The 18,724-nt window shown below is 39.5% G+C and overlaps 1 protein-coding gene across 8 annotated transcripts in view; it reads right to left on the reverse strand.

Moving 5' to 3' along the window:
• Positions 1-18,724, reverse strand: part of ESRP1 (epithelial splicing regulatory protein 1) — a 58,382-nt gene that overhangs the window by 33,924 nt on the left and 5,734 nt on the right. For 7 of the 8 annotated variants that reach the window (XM_070802889.1, XM_070802890.1, XM_070802888.1 and 4 more), the window contains exons 5-10: positions 5,367-5,465; positions 5,165-5,219; positions 3,808-3,918; positions 3,552-3,684; positions 3,401-3,443; positions 1,050-1,351 (exon numbers count right to left, since the gene is read on the reverse strand). In XM_070802889.1, coding sequence (XP_070658990.1) covers positions 1,050-1,351; positions 3,401-3,443; positions 3,552-3,684; positions 3,808-3,918; positions 5,165-5,219; positions 5,367-5,465 — 743 coding nt within the window. The remainder of the gene's footprint in view (positions 1-1,049; positions 1,352-3,400; positions 3,444-3,551; positions 3,685-3,807; positions 3,919-5,164; positions 5,220-5,366; positions 5,466-18,724) is intronic. The other variant, XM_070802887.1, reaches the window with a different exon arrangement.

Here is an 18,724-nt window from a genome sequence, read left to right on the forward strand (position 1 = left end):
AGTACAATAGAACACAGAGTAAATTTAACATTTCGCTTACATTTATTTGAGCACAAAAATCAGTCTGATATTCTAGCAGATGATGGTTCTATTTAACTTTGAAGAATTATTTTAAATCATTACAATGGGCTTTGCGAAGCTAGACAAAATCATTTTAGGAACTCACTGAAATAACGGTAGAGTCAGTGTCTGAACTGCTTGCAAAAAAGACCAAAGAAAATCACTGAAATGACTATATCCTACAATCGAATCAAGTAGAATAAGTTGAAGAGCCATGTGAAACAGTCTACATGATCTCAGGTGCAAAGCTAACTGACCCCTGAAGTGAAATGATCAGCTTGTAAGTCAAGAAGAACAGCTGAAAGGCTTGAGACCCTAGAGACGGTTTTATGCTCAGATCTTGGCATGTTTTCAGGAATTGACTGCTCCGTCCGTGTCTCAAAAAGAGTGCTCAATTCTGAAAGGGATGAACAGCAGCAGCACAAAAGGACACTTTGCACTCTCCCAGCAGCAAGAAAGTGATCAAGCCTTTTGGGAAATAAATTTGGCAAGACATTAAAACCTTATTTCCCTATATCCAGTTCTAAAGAAATCAATCAGAAACTGACCGTTTTATTAGCATGTCTACCTAGAAATTTCTAATGATAGGAAAAAAAAAAACCCTGGCACAATAGACTTCCTAAATGAATTATATGCTGCTGTTAGACATAGAATTAAAGACTGGATTTTTTTGTGTGTATATTAAGATAATAGTAGCTCTCATTTAGTTACAGAATAAGACTTTTTTCACGTGCTTTTACTTTCTGTAATTTCCAAATTTTATTTCCAAGTTTTATTTTAGCACACCAAATAATGTAGGATCCGAAATAATGAATAGAAATTATATTCAATGTCTTGTAATACCTTATAATGGAAAAAATCTGAAAAAGAATATATATATATATAACTGAATTGCTTTGCTATATACCTAAAACATTGCAAATGAACTATATTTCAGTTAAAAAATAAATCAAACAAAAAGAGGATAGAAATAAGGCAAAGCCACCAACCTGCTGAACTTCAGCTGCTGTGCTCCTGAAGAGTTCGATGTATCTTTTACCCAACAAGTCTTTATGCTTCCTCAGTGCGTTCTGTGCGTATTCCTCGCAAGCAAAGAGGACAAAAGCATCCCCTGTGGGCCTACCATCCGGGTAGGTAACAAAGAGGATGCCTTCCTTCCCCCCAGTGATGGGGCAATGCTGTCCAAAGAAGGCCACCACTTCATCAGCCGTGGCCGTGAAGGGGAGCCCCCGCATGCGGACAATGACTTGGTTTTCCTTGGAGAGAAACTGGGCCACCTCATTGGATGTACCTGGGAACACAAACAGCAGGAAGCACAGGGACAAACGGTTAAAGACATCAACTTCACCAAAATTAAAATGATGAAATCTTTGGCAATGTCCTGAATTTATAATTAAGACCTGCACTACCCAAAGAATTCATAGTAACATTCCAGGAATCAGAACTAGCTTCCAATTAATTTGAAACTTTCCCCTCCACCCTTTTCAAAAACTGCCTCTCTTAATTGAGGAAAGTAGCAGTTAAATCATGGACCAACAATCATATTCTTGAAGAAGTAACTAGTCATGGTGGTTAAGGGCACAGACTCTGAAGCTAGAATGCCTGGGTACAACTGAGGCTTTATCATTTTCCAGGCTGTGACCTCAGTCAAGTTTAATCTCTGTACCTCAGTTTGCTCATCTGTAAAATGGGAGTAAAATTACCTACCTCATAAATTATGAGAATAAGTGATTACATACAAAGCATTTAGTGATTTTTGTTATTGTTTTCCTAATTACTTATTAGGAAAGGTCCAAACATACTCAAGTAGAGAGGATAATGAACACATATGGCAGCTAGTTTCAACATTTATCAATACTCTGCTGAACATGAAGCATTTTGTACAATGCTGCCTTGTAGCAAATACTCAAATAAACACTCAGTCAACTTTGCCACCTGCGATGTACAATGTTACCTACTATGGAACCTCAGGACCATAGCTTTATCATCAGGACTTCCAAATATACTTTATCCCCAATGAATATCAAACACTGGAAACCCTATTAAACTTGAAGTTTTTAATTTGGAAGCCTTGGTTTATTTCAAGAAATAAGTGCAAGATATATATCAGCAAATTGTATTAACAGAATGTTGTTACTACAAGTTTTACAGTTGTAAAGATTTTTATCAGGGATAAATAATAAAATTATAATGAAAGGGTATAAAAGTTCTCTGTATTTAAGTGAAAGCCACCTTAGCATATTTTGGCAATATGTGTCAAAAACCCTTAAGATGTCCATATTCTTTGATCTAGTTATCCCATTTTTAGGAATTTATCCTAATGAGTGGCACATACAGAGATACAAACATATTCACTGCAACATACTTATAGAGTGAAAAGTTGGGCAATGGGAGCTTGTTTCCAATACGATTGTTTTCATAAAAAATTATGGTAAATATAATTCCATGTGCGTGCTAAGTCGTGTCCAACTCTTTGTGACCCCATGGACTGTAGCCCACCAGGCTCCTCTGTCCATGAGATTTTCTGGGCAAGAATACTGCAGTCGGTTGCCATTTCCTTCTCCAGGGGATCTTCCTGACCCAGGGATCAACCCCTTATCTTGTGCCTCTCCTTATTGGCAGGTGGATTCTTTACCACTAGCGCCACCTGGGAAGCCCGGCAATGAGCACTGAGGAACACTGAGATATTTAAGAAAATATTCATAATATACTAAAAGGAGAAAGGAGATTAAAGCAATATGAGCAAAGAAAAACATCTGTTGGACAAACCACAGTTGACACTTTCTATGTACTATTATTTTTAGGTTTTACAGTTACAAATCACTCCAGAATTAGATAAAGACTTCCTATTCCTACTTCTTTTTGACCATGTTACTTCAAACATCAGATATTCTAAAATACTAGAAGCCAGAAAGCTACCATGTTCCTCGCCACTGATGAGTTATGAAGTTGAGAAAAAAATTAGAAGCAGATATGCAACAATTCCAGGTATTCGGGTACAGCCGTTATGGCTGTTTGAAAGTTTTCAGACTATTTAATTTCTTTCATGAACTACTCTTTCCCTTTGTACATGACTTTACATGTACCCTTTGGCCTTTGTATAAGTATGTTTAATTGCGATTTAACTACATTTGGTTGACTTAAGCCTTAGGACAAGTGTTACACAGTACACTACCTGATACTATTGGATATTTCTTCCTTCTATCAAAAGAATAAAAGTCAACTCCCATGTTTCATTGGGAGTAAAAAAACATTCACGATTATATTTATCTGCCTTTGGTATATAAGCAAAATTTTAGATCCTTCTCAACACAGCCACATTGTATGAAAAGGTACTCACCACCAGCAATTTTAAGAAAATCTTCACCTGTTGCTTTGTAAACCTAAGGACAGATAAAAGGAAATGAAATGCAGTTTCTGAGCCTTCTGATGTGCACACTCGTTCAAGACGCCAGGCTTGTCAGGCATCACCTGTCAGGCTGAGCACGTACCTCGATGTACCGGCTCCCCATGTGGTGCTTGTGTCTCTGCAGAGCTAGGTCTCTGTGCTCCTCGCTCACAAACCTAACCAGGGCTTCTCCGTTCCTCCGACCCTGGGCATTCAGACACAGTGCTGCACCGCCCCTTTGAAAAATAACCGAACAGAAAACAATGGGGGAAAAAAAATAACAGTGAGGAGGAAAATGACACAACATCTATTTATCCCCTTGGGACTGTTAAGTCAAATAGAGATTAAGGAAAACCAACTTGGCAATATTGAGTCCTTTGAAGAATCTTGCAATATCTTGATCCGAAGACTGCCATGGTAAACCTCGTGCCCTGACTACTGTGTTGTCATCAATAAGTTCCATCTTGCTGCTGTGGATCAAGCAGAACTTCAGCTCACATGATTAACACTAGGCAGTCTGACCTACTACCCCTCCTAAGACAACTGGCCTATCTGCACTTGAGCTATTCTTCATTTGGAGTTCAGACAGACTTGTCATCTGCTCACTGTACTTCATAACTTCAAAAATTCTCTGGGTATATAGTTCAAAGTATTCTTTAGGTGGGTAACTTCACAAAGGCAACTGCCTATGCAAGTTCAGCATGGCCTGCTCACCCAGCAAACCACCTATCAGCTAAGTTGCTGCTTCCTTGTTCTCACAAGAACCCGAGATCAATTCAGAGGAAGAACAATCCTCCCAACACCCTGATGGCCTGTAACTTCCTAGAGCTGAGAAGCATAGGTTTAAATCCATTCTCTCATCTGGCCAGTACACCAGTGGGGTTTAGATCCAGCTTGACCACAAAAACTTAAGATTCCCATAAAGCTGGTAATTAACCCACATCAGTAATGCGTGCACGTGGTCAGAAGCCTGCCATTAAAATATCTCCCCTATCAAACAGGGAGGCATCAGAGTGTTTATGAAAATGCTTGGGAGTTCCCATACCTTAATGAGTCATTTGTAAATCACCTGTTCTATATTTTGACATCTTTTGATGTTCTATTCCTCCCATATTTTTATTTTCAGTACTTTGAGGACATTTTCTTAATGAGTCACTTTTCCCACAACTAAATAGGCTTCAGTGTCTCTCTAATGGGCAAAGATGTCAGAAGTTTCTGCTCACTTCAGGCACCAAGTAATCTCATGCAAGCCAGTGCAGTGATGTACAAATAGGTCTACCTGTGATCACAAACAAAGATGCCACCATTTCATACTTCTCCCCAATTATTTCCTGTGCTTTAAAGTAGGAGCTGATAGAACATACTTAAAATTATCTCAGTAAAAACCTTGTGAACTCTTTTAAGCCCTGTGATTTTTCCCCCTTGGAAATTTTCCAGTGAGGATGGACAGTTCAGAGAGGCTAAAATCAAAATCACAGATAGGAACACAAGAGGTCCCTAAGGTCATAGTGACTAAGGATACAAATATTTCATTAAATGTTAATCCCAACATCCAAGCACACTTTAAATCACAATCTCCTTTAATGAATGACGTAATAGTAGAAAATGGATAGCCAAAAGGGTCAGTAAAGTCACTAAAATATAAGGAGAGTTAAAACCACAATATGAATACAAACACATTGAAAGACTCCAATGGAGTAGTATGCAAGTACTTACCAAGTGCCACTTTCAAATTTGTAATTTACTCTCTCTGGATCTGAAAACCTGTGATCTAAAATGAGAACATACAAGTCATCCGTTAAGCTGGAGAGAAAGCTATGAGTGCGTGGGTGGGGCAGAACATGTCTCAGAAGCACAGGTGACGGAAAGTGGATGGGATCAGATTCTAGGTCCCCATTGTTTTAACACCAATACTTACTATAAGGGTCTGAAATCATTGCTAAGATTATATTTCCCATATCTTCAACTTGAGATGCTCCATACCGGGAGGCTGAACTATTCTTCTCAAAATTTAAACCTGGGAAATTCAGTTAAGGAAATCTTTTGGGGAGGTAAAATGAGCTTGCTTTTAACCCCAAATTAAACTGTCATGGAGCCAAGACGTAAAATGCATCTGGATTGAAAATTCTTTGAAATCTCAGAATAGTTGCTTCCCATCAGTCTGGACTTCACCCACAGTTCCTGAAGTATCCAATTGCCCCTTTGGACTAAGATGGCCAAATCAATTCTGTCCTGAGGAATAATACCAGGAATAAAATGTTTATTGAGGGGTAGCGAATGCATGAATAATGAACACTTTACTGTCAAACCATGAAGTACACAGTGAAATTAACAGAATCCCTACCTTACCTTTACAGCACATACCGGCAACAACCATGCTGACCTAAAGATATAGTTACATCTACCAAAATCACCAGGTATTGAATGGCTTTAAGCCTAATGTTCAAAAACTTTTCAGATTACTGACAACATTGTATCTCTGATACTATTTTTATCCTGAACTCCTTTTTACAAGATTTTTGGAGTCCCACAACACAGCTATCTTAGATGGCAACAAATGCTTGTCTTTTCAGAGTAGATGTGTAGAAACAACTCAAGTACTCAGGGCCAACAGTGACCAATGTGACTTCTGATCAAATGAGTACACTGTCTGGATAAGCCAGGAAACACGGCTTTTAGGAAATGCATGGCTCAAGCTGTGTTGAAGATGCAACCAAAAGAGGTTTCTGCCAGGTTTTATGAATTTGCAGTCTAAAGCATGTGACTTTGTCAAAATAGTTACCTTAGAAAGCCAACAGTCATTAAAATGGTTCGTTTCTTTTATTTTCAAGTTTCAGGGCTATAGTCACTTTGTCATGAATTCACTGTTATAAGCTTTATAGTGTAGTACAATGCACACAACAAATAATACTATAGGACTACCTTTTCTCACGTTTAAAATGAAAACAGCCATCTGCGTGGTGGTTGTTAAAGTGTTTTATAAAAATGTTTTCTGACTGGTATTTTGTAATATGGGTAAAAAATGAAGACAAATATTAATAAAAGTAGGTGCCATTTAACTGTGAACAAAGAGGATACAATGTAAAAACAACTCAGAGATGTCTTTCCCACCAAGAATCATAGTCAGTCTTCTGAATGGGTAATATTCTTTTCTATTCTCAATTCAACATCCTTTTTTATTTCATTCCCATCAGCTTCCTCTTTCCCTTCTCCAGTAAAGACATTGCATTGCTTTTCCCCACACTAGGCAAATTCATTTTTCTGTTGTCTCTCACCAGTTATATTTCTCTGTAGTTAAAAATACTACATGTAGAAAGGCAACCATATGTTCCTTGGCAAATTACTTAACCCCACTAAACTTCATGCCATTTGTAAAGCCAAAGCTGTGATCACCTTTACCTTCCTGGACTTTTGTGAAAATTAAATGAGATAAAACAAGCTGAGGACACAAAGCAGGCATTTAATACTTGAAGCTCCCTGATTTTAGGTGACCAACTTTCATAACCCATGATAAGGACACTTTGAGAGGGTCACATTTATGACTAAAAAAACATCTGAACTCATCAGATGCCTATTTGTATACTCATAGGATAATCAAGCTAAAATGGTAGATAATTTCTGCATTCCCCCTGTAGCCTCACCCTTTACATTAATCACCGAGTGATGAAATAAATGTGCTGCCCACTGAGGGATTAGAAAATCAATCCCCAGGAGATGTTCAAGCAACCGAGTAATGACCTCTGACCGGGGTCATTAAAATGACTGTCCTTGGTCAATCTATGACAAAGGAGGCGAGACTACACGATGTTGGAAACAGTCTCTTCAACAGATGGTGCTGGGAAAACTGGACAACTACTTGTAAAAAAATGAAATTAGATTATTCTTTAACACCATACACAAAAAGAAGCCCCAAATGGATTAACGACCTAAATATAAGACCAGACACAATAAAACTCTTAAGAGGAAAACATTGGCAGAACACTTTCTGACATAAACTGCAGCAGTATCATTTTTCGACCCATCTACCAGAATAATGGAAATAAAAACAAAAGTAAAGAAATGGGACCTACTTCAACTCAAAAGCTTCTGCACAGCAAAGGAAACAACAAAACAAAAAGGCAACCCACAGACTGGGAGAGAAAATTTGCAAATGATATGACTGTCAACAGACTGGTTTCCAAAATTTACAAACAGCTCATGATGCTTAACAACATCAAAACAAACAAGTCAATCAACAAATGGGCAGAAGACCTAAATAGACATTTTGCCAAAGGACACATACAGATGGCCGAGACACACGAAAAGATGTTCAACATCACTAATGTTTCACAGAAATGTGAATCAAAACTACAAAACCACAATGAGATATCACCTCACACCAGCCAGAATGGGTATCATCAAAAAATCCAGAAACAATAAATGCTGGAGAGGGTGTGGAGAGAAGGACCCTCCTATACTGTTGGTGGGAATATAAATTGATGCAGCCACTATGGAGAACAGTAGGGAGATTCCTTAAAAAAAAAACAAACTAAGAAACAGTGCTACCACATGACCCTGCAATCCCACTCTTGGCCCTATGTTCGTGCTTGTGCGTACTGAGTCGCTTCAGTTGCGTCTGACTCTGTGTGACCCTATGGACTGTAGCCTACCAGGCTCCTCTGTCCATGGGATTCTCCAGGCGAGAATACTGGAGTGGGTTGCCATTCTCTTCTCCAGGGGAGCTCCCCGACCCAGGGATCAAACCCGAGTCCGTTTCCTGCATTGGCAGGCGGGTTCTTTACCACTAGCGCCACCTGGGAAGCCCCCAAACAGAACGTGCTTGTGTGTGCTCTGTTGAAGCGCTGAGCACGTATATTTGAGGAAAAACATGATCTGAAAGGATACATGCACCCCAACGTTCACTGGAGCACTGCTGACAATAGCAACCTGATAGCCTGGAAGCGGCCTAAATGCTCCTTAACAGAGGAATGGACAAAGAGGATGTGGCACATTTATACCGTGGAATATCCCTCGACCACTAAAAGAATGAAGTAATGCCATTTGCAGCAACGTGGAGGGGCCTAGAGACTGTCATACTGAATGAAGTAAGAGAAGGAGAACTACGGATGACATCCCTTATATACAGAATCTTAAAAGAAATGATACAAATGAACTTATAAAACAGAAAGACTCACACACTTAGAGAATGAACTTACAGTTGCCTGGACACACTGCTATATTTAAAACGGATAACCAACAAGGGCCTACTGTATAGCATAGGGAACTCTGCTCCATGTTATGTGGAAGCCTGGATGGGAGGGCAGTTTGGGGGAGAATGGATCCATGTATGTGTGTGGCCGAGTCCCTTCCCTGCTACCTGGGGCTATCACAACATTGTTTGTCTACGCCCCAATGCAAAATAAGCTTTTAAAAAAATGATCATCATTGGCAAACTGTACTGTATGTATTAATTCTGGGTCATTTTCAAAGAATGTAATGACAGGACAGAAAAACTGGAGCCAAAGGATGAAGATGCTTTAGGAAGACAACTGCCCTAAGTTTTCTGGGGAGATGGGAGGGACTTGAAGAGCCTTTACAGAACTAAGAAATAAGAGCTGTGACTAGCCATAATGTATCATGTAAACTATGCCACCAATTGTCTGGAACCCTGCAATTCTTATAACACTTTCCCTCTTGTAAGGGCCTACAATGAAGTAAAGAGAAGCATATCCAAGAAACAGACCAATGCCATCCACCATAAAGGCAGGGTTTCTCAACCTCAGCATCAGTGGTATGTAGGGCAGATAAATCTTTGTTGGGAGTGGGGATGGTGTCTTGGGTACTATAGGATTTTTAGTACCATGCCAACCTCTACCTACTCCCAGTTTTAACAATTAAAAATGTCTCCCCCCGCCCAGAAGTCTCCAGATTTTTGCCAAGTGTCCCCAGGTGGGCAAAATCTAGCCCCAGTTGAAAAACATCATTAAAAGCTAACAGCTCCAAAGAGTGGCAACTTAACCCCTTACTACTGATTCAGAGAAAAGTTTTATATGTAGGAGATCATAACTGGACAGAAAGTTTGAAGATATGTGACCAAGGAAACACTGCATAAGGCAGTTAGATGCTGTGGCAAAACTCCGATCAGCAGAGACACACAGACACACACCCTATACCTTAAGGAACATGGATGAAAACACAGCAAAAGGCAGCCCTTGACCCTCACTCAATTTTGGGGCAGCCCAGAGAAAAGTATGGCTTTCCTGTTTTTAAAGGGATTGTAAAGAAACAATGAGAAGAGATTGTATGTGGCCTCCAAAATCTAAAACATGGCCTCTCTAGCCCTCGAGTAAATAGGATTGCTAACTTCTGATTTGGAAAAATAAAATTGCCAAAAATAGAGAATGCTGCAGAAATATTTGCCACATTGTAACTTTCTATCCCAAAACAGAATTTTGGGGGGAAATTAAACTTTGAAGGAATTGGATGGGGAGAGTATGTTCCACTCAAACTAGTTTTTTCTCTTCTGTAAATGACAAGAGGCATAAGCCTTCTCACCTTTGCTCAGGTAACTCCCCTATAAAATCCTCTTATCTTCATAATCCTTTAACCAAATTAGACCATGGGTCACTCCCACTCAGCCCCAAAGCCTCCTTTAACTGCTCGAGGTCACAACCATCAATCTGAGTTGATTAGATACTATTTCTATACAATATTAATATGACTCTCGTCAACTCTACTTTGCATTTCCTAAGCACAGGTTTCCTTTCCTCTGATCTCTTTCCATCTACCACAGCACCTATTAACTTCTAAGATTCTACTGACATAAATGGTGATATTTATTAAACACCATTTTGTGCCAAACACTATTTCCTCCTATACGTTTGCAGTACCCCTGCCAGGTGGATAACAGTGAAACCAAACAGATGACGAAAGTAGGATGGAGAGCAGTTCTGTAACTCACTCAAGTTTTCCAGCTGGCAGGTGATGGAGCTGAAATTATCATACAGTTCTGACTTGACTACGTGTATGCAATTCGCCGCCCCGAGATAAGCAGCTCTGTTTAATTTGTTTTGAGCAACAGTTTGTGAGAAGCTTTCTAAATGCATATATGACATGTATATGTATGGCTGAGTCCCTTCATTGTTAACCTGAAACTACCACAACACTGCTGATAGGCTATGCTCCAATACGAAATTAAAAATTTAAAGTTTGAAAACCAACAAACAGAAAAGAGGACTAAGTGACTAAATTCTCTAGCAGGGGTCATGATCCTGTCTGAACTACAGTCTGAACCTGAGAATACTTGGATTACATGTAAGCAGACATCCTCTCAGTTGTACTAAAGCTGAGAAGGCATTTTATCTAGTTTAAGTCTAAAACCAACCTATGGAAACTACTTTTGGAATAATACATGTAATAAAATAATAATTAACAAATTCATATATGAAAGCCAAGTGAAAAAGATCAGAAGTAACAACGTGAATACCCTGTTTGTGTAGAATAGATCTGTACCTGAAGAATTATTTTACCGAACGCAACTTTTTGAATTAAGAATGTGTTGTAGACATTTGGCTAACCTGGTTCCGCATAACATGTCCCAACATGTTTCCCTTCAAGTCATCACACACCAGGAAGATCAGCAGCTCTGAGCTCCTAGCAACTTTTAAAAGTCACCCAACCTCCTGCATGCCCAAACCACCCACTCACCCACACCCCTGTCTTCGGAAGATTCATTCAGTTTTGAGTAATTCTTACCAGAATGTAACATGAATAACACATACAGGAGAGTGAGAAAAACACATTTAGTACCGATTCTTTCTCCTATCAATTCATAATTATATACTGAATGACCTGCTACGCGTCTGATCTTGAGGGAAGGAAAGATGAGTCTGTGCCTCCTGATTTATGGTTCGTCATGCAACTTAGTCATTCTGCCCTCGAGGCGGCCACAACAGCACCAACAGGCTTGGCCAGCTCTACAAATTAGACACGCTGTGAGGAAACGCAGAAGGTAAAGCCAGACATGTGGGAACAAAACGAGCATTTCAGGCTACAGCTGAGCTAGGGCTGCATTTACACAGAACTTGGAGACGTTCAGAGACCTCGTTGGTAGTTGAACAGAGGGTGCCACGTCGATGAAACAGATTTCAGGACTTAACCCATGCTTATACTATCTGAGGGCAGAATTCAGAGAGGAATTTTACAGAGCACATCAGTATCAATTGATCCATTCAAAAGAAGTTCCCTTTTCTGATGGCCTGAAAGGCGACACATTTCATTTCAGAACACTCAATTTTCCCTGGTAAATAGCATCTTTTTAAAACTAGTTTAAAACAAGTTTTTAGTTTCGAATAGAAAGCACACATATAAAACAAAGGCATTGTGGAGCAACTAAATTTAAACCATGTTAAAATTTCATCACAATTTAAAATTCCAACTCAAAGCCATTTTTCATTGCCATTAAACAGTAGCCCCCCACCTCCTCCCAAAGACAAAGTTTGCTTCTTACCCTTCTACTGTTTACTTTTTTATAGTCTAACACAGCTGCCTATATTGCCAGACATTTTTCAATAAAATTCCTATGCTAAAGGAACAAAGGAATAGACCACAAAAAAGTTGAAACAGTGCTCCAAATAAGAACTGAATTTCCTATAATTATGTGAAGGAAAAATGGGAAAGTGATAAATTACCCTTATATGAGTTGCATAATTTAAAAAAACGGGTTCTAGGGAATTCCCTGGCAGTCCAGTGGACAGGACTCTGTGTTTCCACTGCAGGGGGCACAGTTCAATCCCTGGTCAGGGAACTAAGATCCCTCAAGCCACACTGAGTGGCCAAAATAAAATAAAATAAAAAAATGAAACAGGTTGTATAAATAATCTGCTATATTTTAAAGTAAGCTTTGAAAGAAGCAAATAAGAATGCCACTATAAAATAATGTAAGATTAAAAGCAACAAAGACTTTTTTTATAATAAATGCTGGGGAACATATATCTGCAGTTTTAACTCTTCCGCAGAAGCCTACACTTTCTAAGAGGGAGAGAAAAATGAGATTCATCCTAACAACTATTACTTCAGGAGGTATTATTGTTAACAAAAGCACAGAACTGACAAGTCAGTTATACCTCTGAAGAAATAAGCTGGAAGTAGGGGCCAAAGCAAAATAAAAGAAAAATTTCTACCTTAGAAAAAGACATTTATATGGGATAAACAAATTAGGAAAGACAGACTCCATGATAATGTTTTCCAAAGCCTTCTACAACAAAACAACTATCCTAGAATTCCCAAACTCACATTTTAGAAGTAAACTATTTTGTAATCAAAATAAACCACATAAAATTAACATAACAACTCTGAGTGCTGGCCAAGAATATACAGCATTTCCAGTCACTTTAACTTATTACACACCACAAACCAGACTACTGGCTGATTTGGCTCACATCATGGCCGTGTGGTGCCAAATATAATTTCTTCCCCACTTCAGCTAACAAGGTCAACTAGTAACCCAGCTTACCTAGGTGATATTTTAAATCCCTTTCATATGCAAAAAGATACCAGGGAGGATTCAGCATTTGCCTCTATTTTTTTTAAGAAGGGCAACGAAGGTGTGTGAAGGTGTGTGCGACCACAAAGATCCAGTTCAACTAATCATAACAAACAAGTGGACTTCCCTGGTAGTCCAGTGATTAAGAATCTGCCTGCTTATGCAGGGGACACAGGTTCTGCTCTAGAAGATGCCACACGCATCAGAGTAACTACGCCCCCGAGCCTCTACCAAGCCTGTGCTCCAGAGGCCACACTCTGTAACAAGAGAAGTGACCACAATGAGAAGTCCAGACACCGCAACTAGAGAAAGACTTCTCGCAGCAACGAAGACCCAGCGAAACCAAAACAACATTTTTTAAAATGAAAAACCAAATAAGCCACCATATTACCCAGCAATACCACTTCTAGGGCATAGACTCTGAAGAAACCAAAACTGAAAAAGACATGTGTATTTCAATGTTCATTGCAGCACTATTTACAACAGCTGGAACATGGAAGCAACCTAGATGTCCATCGCCAGATGAATGGATAAAGTTGTGGTACATATATACAAGGGGATATTACTCAGCCCAAAAAAGGAATGCACTTGAGTCAGTTCTAATGAGGTGGATGAACCTAGAGCCTATTATACAGAGTGAAGTCAAAAAATCAAATATCATATATGAATGCATATATATGGAATCTAAAAGGATGGCACTGACGAACCTGTTCAAAGAGCAGCGATGGAGATGCAGACATGGAGAACAGACTTATGGATGAAGGGTGGGGGAGGAGGGAGAGAGAAATGGAGAGGGGAGCATGGTTGCACATAATTAACATAAGTCGATAAAGAGCCAATGGGAATTTGCTGTATGACTCAGGGAACTCAGACTGGGGCTCTGCGGTAACCTGGAGGGGTGGGAATGGGCGGGAGGAGACTCAAGAGGGAGACGACATCAGTACACCTATGGCTATTCATGTTGATGTATGACAGAAATCAATATTACAAAACAATCAATTAAAAATAAATACTATAAAAACAAGCACATAAGCGCAGAATGAACCACATTCACACACACTATTTTACAATGGAGAAGCTAAATTAACCCTTAAGTTTACCTGTACTAACATGTAGCTGACATGTTAAAAGGCCTATACCCAGTCTCACACAAGGTTAGAAAAAAATATTTAGGTGTAAAATAGTTTAAATAAGGTCCTAAATCAATAAGGAAGTCCTTCTAGTCATTGGCAGCTGGCTTTCTTTTCCACGACTCTCAACAACCCAGCCTACACTGGAGAGTGCACGGTTGGGCAGACAGTGGCTGAGTGGCTGCATGAACCACAGCACTATTCCTTACAATAGTTACGCGCATTTCAAGGTGGGGAAACTGAGGCTGCAGGTCCAGTAAATTCACCCCCAGGAAATCGGACCCCAGAGCTCGCGTTCTTAGCACTCTGCCAGTAAGGCTATTACGTCCATCTTTAATATGTGGGAAAAATAGGCCACTGTTACTGTGTTAGTAGCACGCCCACACAAACATGTATGGTTCTCTCTCATCACGAAGTGGTGAAACACACACACAGAAAGACACACTCCTGCTAACACGTGGATGGACAGACAAGAGTGGTTTAGTGATTTTTCTTTTTTTACTGTGATGTTGTAAAGCTGCACTAGTGAAATGGCATTTCCTAATAATGTCAAACAGCATATATGGATGTAATACCCTACAACTGGATTGAAATTTTACAAAATTAACTTCTCTTTCCCCCTGAATATTATAGTCTCAGGAAACAGAATATAAATTTATAAGGGAGATAACCTATTTAAATAGGCAAACCCATGCTCAAATCATCTTTACAAATTCTAGAATTTTATCCCCTAGTTAACAAGCAGGATGTTTGCAATCAGACTCAGGTTCAAATGCTGCCATTTCTAACTTAAAACCTCGAAGTGTCAGTTTCCCTAGCTATAAAAAGCGGGCAATACTTCCTCCACTGGGCTCTTGGGAAGCTATTACTGGGATAAACAATAAACTCCAATCGACAGTTCTCTACTTTCACCTGCTCTCTGGAAAAGGCCATACTTCATTTAAAATGAGTTCTCAGTAAAGGCTTGGTAAAATGAAATAAACAGTGGTAAAGGTCTCGATTAACGAGAATAAATCAGCTCATGAATAGCAAAACTAACAAATACGTTAAGAAACCAGGAGGAAGTAATTCCACTCAAGATTGTGGGGGAAATAGGTTTGTTCTTAAAAAACAAACAAACAAAAAAAAAAAACAGGTAAGTCATACAAACAGCCTCATAATCAAAATGGACTTTCAGCAGGGGGCAAGTAGAATTAATTTCTCCCAAGGGATCTATGATAAATTTCTTCCTTTAAAAAAAGTTACATGGGCCCCAATTCCTATCATCACACCCTTACCACTTCACCTGATTACAAAATGCCAGCCATAGTTCACTTGCTAAGTGAGGTCTTCTCTCTTACTTAGGACTGCATAACTCAAAAAAGCAGGTAACAAAGTTGCAGCTGGAAACACTCAGAGAGGCTCTAACATTAACTCTAGCAGTGGTTTTAGAACCAACACAAAGACAAGAGAGGAAAATAAGTGCTAATGGAAGAACCAGGACTGCATACAAGAAACGCCTAAACCTTTTATCAAAGCGGTCATACTGCTTCATCTACATCCAGGTTCACAAAGCTTTCACTGGCAAATACCATAAGTAAAAGTGAGGCTTGAGGGACCTTCCCTGGTGGCCCAGTGGCTAAGACCCCACACTCCTAGGTTTGATCGGTGGTTGAGGAACTAAAGAAGGACTTCCCAGGTAGCTCAATGCAAAAGAATCCACCTGCCAATGCAGGAGACTGAGGTTTGATTCATAGGTCAGGGAGATCCCCTGGAGTAGGAAATGGTCACCTGCTCCAGTATGTTTGCCTGGAAAATTCCATGGACAGAGGAGCCTGGTAGGCCACAGTCTATGGGGTCGCAAAAGAGTCTGACACAACTGAGCACACACACGTGCCTGAAATGGAGCCTAACAGCTTTATTCATAATTCACCTGTTTATTGCAGTCAAATATTTCCGATTTTCAGTCCTATGGTATTTGGGGGGGGAAAAAAAACCCCACAAAATTGCCAACAAATAGTTATGGAGCTAGAATGAAAAGGAATGACAGAAAAAAATAGTCAGCATAGCATATTAACCATTCACCTAAAGGTCAGATAATGCAAAAATTATATAAAGGTATATAGAAATTGAGTATGGAGCATAATGTGTAGGTAATACAGCATGAAGTGAAAAGTGAAAAGTGTTCATTGCTCAGTTGTGTCTGACGCTTTGCAACCCATGAATTGTAGCTCACCAGGCTCCTCTGTCCATGGAACTCTCCAGGTAAGAATACTGGAGTGGGTGGCCATTCCCTTCTCTAGGGGATCGTCCTGATCCAAGGACTGAGCCCAGGTTTTCTGAATTGCAGGCAGATTCTTTACCATCTGAGCCACCAGGGAAGCCCAGATAATACAGCATAGAGCAAGTAAAAAGCCCAGGTTACCATACTGAACATGTTCACTAATACCCCAAATCTTGTATATGTTAAGCTCTTAAGAAACCAAGGAGAAAACATGGGTAAGCTTTTAACAAGCTATCTCTGAACTGAAAATACATGGAAAAAAAAACAGAATACCTAAATGTAAGAACCTCTTGTTTGTAGCTATGGAAATTTTTACTAATATCTGACTTATCATTACTACAGAAAGATTTTCTTTGCTAAAAGAGAAAACTGGGTGATCAGGGATGAACCTGAATATTGCCTTTCCTATTCAAATTATCTTTTTCTATTAGACTTTCCCTCCACTATCTATTAATACTTTGCATAAGTTTTTGATTCTTTATTTTGTACCAGCACATTAAATGGTTTAGCATTTGCTATCAATGGAACTGTGTCCCTCCCCAAACTTCATGTGTTGAAACCCTAGCTGCTAAATATGACTATCTGGGAATAGATTATTTAGGAGATCTCTCTCTCTCTCTAAGTCTCTTCAGTCATATCCAACTCTGTGCGACCCCATAGACGGCAGCCCACCAGGCTCGGCCATCCCTGGGATTTTCCAGGCAAGAACACTGGACTGGGTTGCCATTTCCTTCTCCAATGCATGAAAGTGAAAAGTGAAAGGGAAGTCGCTCAGCCGTGTCCAACTCTTATAGACCCCATGGACTACAGCCTACCAGGCTCCTCCATCCATGGGATTTTCCAGGCAAGAGTACTGGAATGGGGTGCCATTGACTTCTCCGTATTTAGGAGATAATTAAGGTTAAATGAGGCCACAAGCAAAGGGCCCTAATCTGTTAGGCCTGTGGCCTTATAAAAAGAGGAAAGAACCACCTCATTCCTGGCTCTGCCAGGCGCCCCCCCCCACCACCCCATTGTGAGACACAAGGAGGAGGCAGCTATCTGAAAGCCGAAAAATCCCTCACCAGAGGTGAGCCATGATGGCACCCTAATCTGGGACCTTCCATACTCCAGAACTGTGAGAAAATAAATTTCTGTTGCTAATAAGCCACCAGTCTAGGGTATTTGTTATAGCAGCCTGAGCTAACTAATGCAGCATTCTAACCAACAAAACACATAACAAATGTTATTCTACTGTCCCAACCTTCTAATGAAAACTCTTGAGAAGAATTCCTTCAAATGAGCATATTCTACCCTTCTCCCAACTGCTGGGAGCTAAACCAGTAACTTAGTGAAAATCGCTCAGTTGTGTCTGACTCTTTGTGACCCCATGGACTGTAGCCCGCCAGGCTCCTCTGTCCATAGAATTCTCCCGGCCAAGAATTCTGGAGTGGGTAGCCGTTCCCTTCTCCAGGGAATCTTCCCAACCCAGGGATTGAACCCAGGTCTCCTGCATGGTAGGCAGATTCTTTATCGTCTGAGCAGCTAAATCAGTTACACCAAAATTCTAGCTATCTACTTCCAAGAAAGCAAATAAATGAGTTTGATCTCCTTACAAATGGTTAGGAAAAATATCTAAACCATGTTTTTCATCAAGAAATTTTGAAATAAAAATCAGGCTTTAGCTCCTGAAAAAGAATGATGAAGTTTAAGAATAAACATCTGTAACTTACAAGTTCCTGAAAATAACTTGAATCTGACTTCATGATGATTCTCATAGTGGCTTTGGGTGGGTCCTCAACACCTCTATTACTCAGTGTTACATCTGATAGTTAGCACATAATTGCTTATTAGTTAGCACTTTAAAGACTTACTGTATGAAAGATGATGGGTCATTCATGACAAGATGTGTGATTATAAAATTTACTTTTACAGTTCATGATGCATCAGATATATTAGCTTGGTAATGAAATAATTTGGGGTAAAATCTCAACCTCATTTTATCATCTCAACAGATAAGTTATAGTAATCACCACAATCCACATGTATTTGAAAAAGAGAGAAGATTAAAAGGGGTGCCAATGATGAACAGCTATTTGTAAAGAGTACACATCCACAATTAAAGAACCAAAACACTCTTATCCATTCAAAAGAAGCAGAAGTAAACACCAAAACCAAAATAATCAAGAATAAGTGGCCTTAGAATTGGCAAAAAAAAAAGAATTGGCAAAAAAATTCTGGTCTTCACATTCAACAATTCATCAACTGAAAAAAAACAAAACCAAGCCACTCCCATAATTCAAAACTGAATTCTATTTTATGTGTTCACCTCACACAAATCAACGTCTAAAGCCAGGTAGATCACCATTCAAATTCAGTCA

The sequence above is a fragment of the Bos indicus genome, chromosome 14 (genome assembly GCF_029378745.1).
Source record: "Bos indicus isolate NIAB-ARS_2022 breed Sahiwal x Tharparkar chromosome 14, NIAB-ARS_B.indTharparkar_mat_pri_1.0, whole genome shotgun sequence".
NCBI classification, from domain to species: domain Eukaryota; kingdom Metazoa; phylum Chordata; class Mammalia; order Artiodactyla; family Bovidae; genus Bos; species Bos indicus.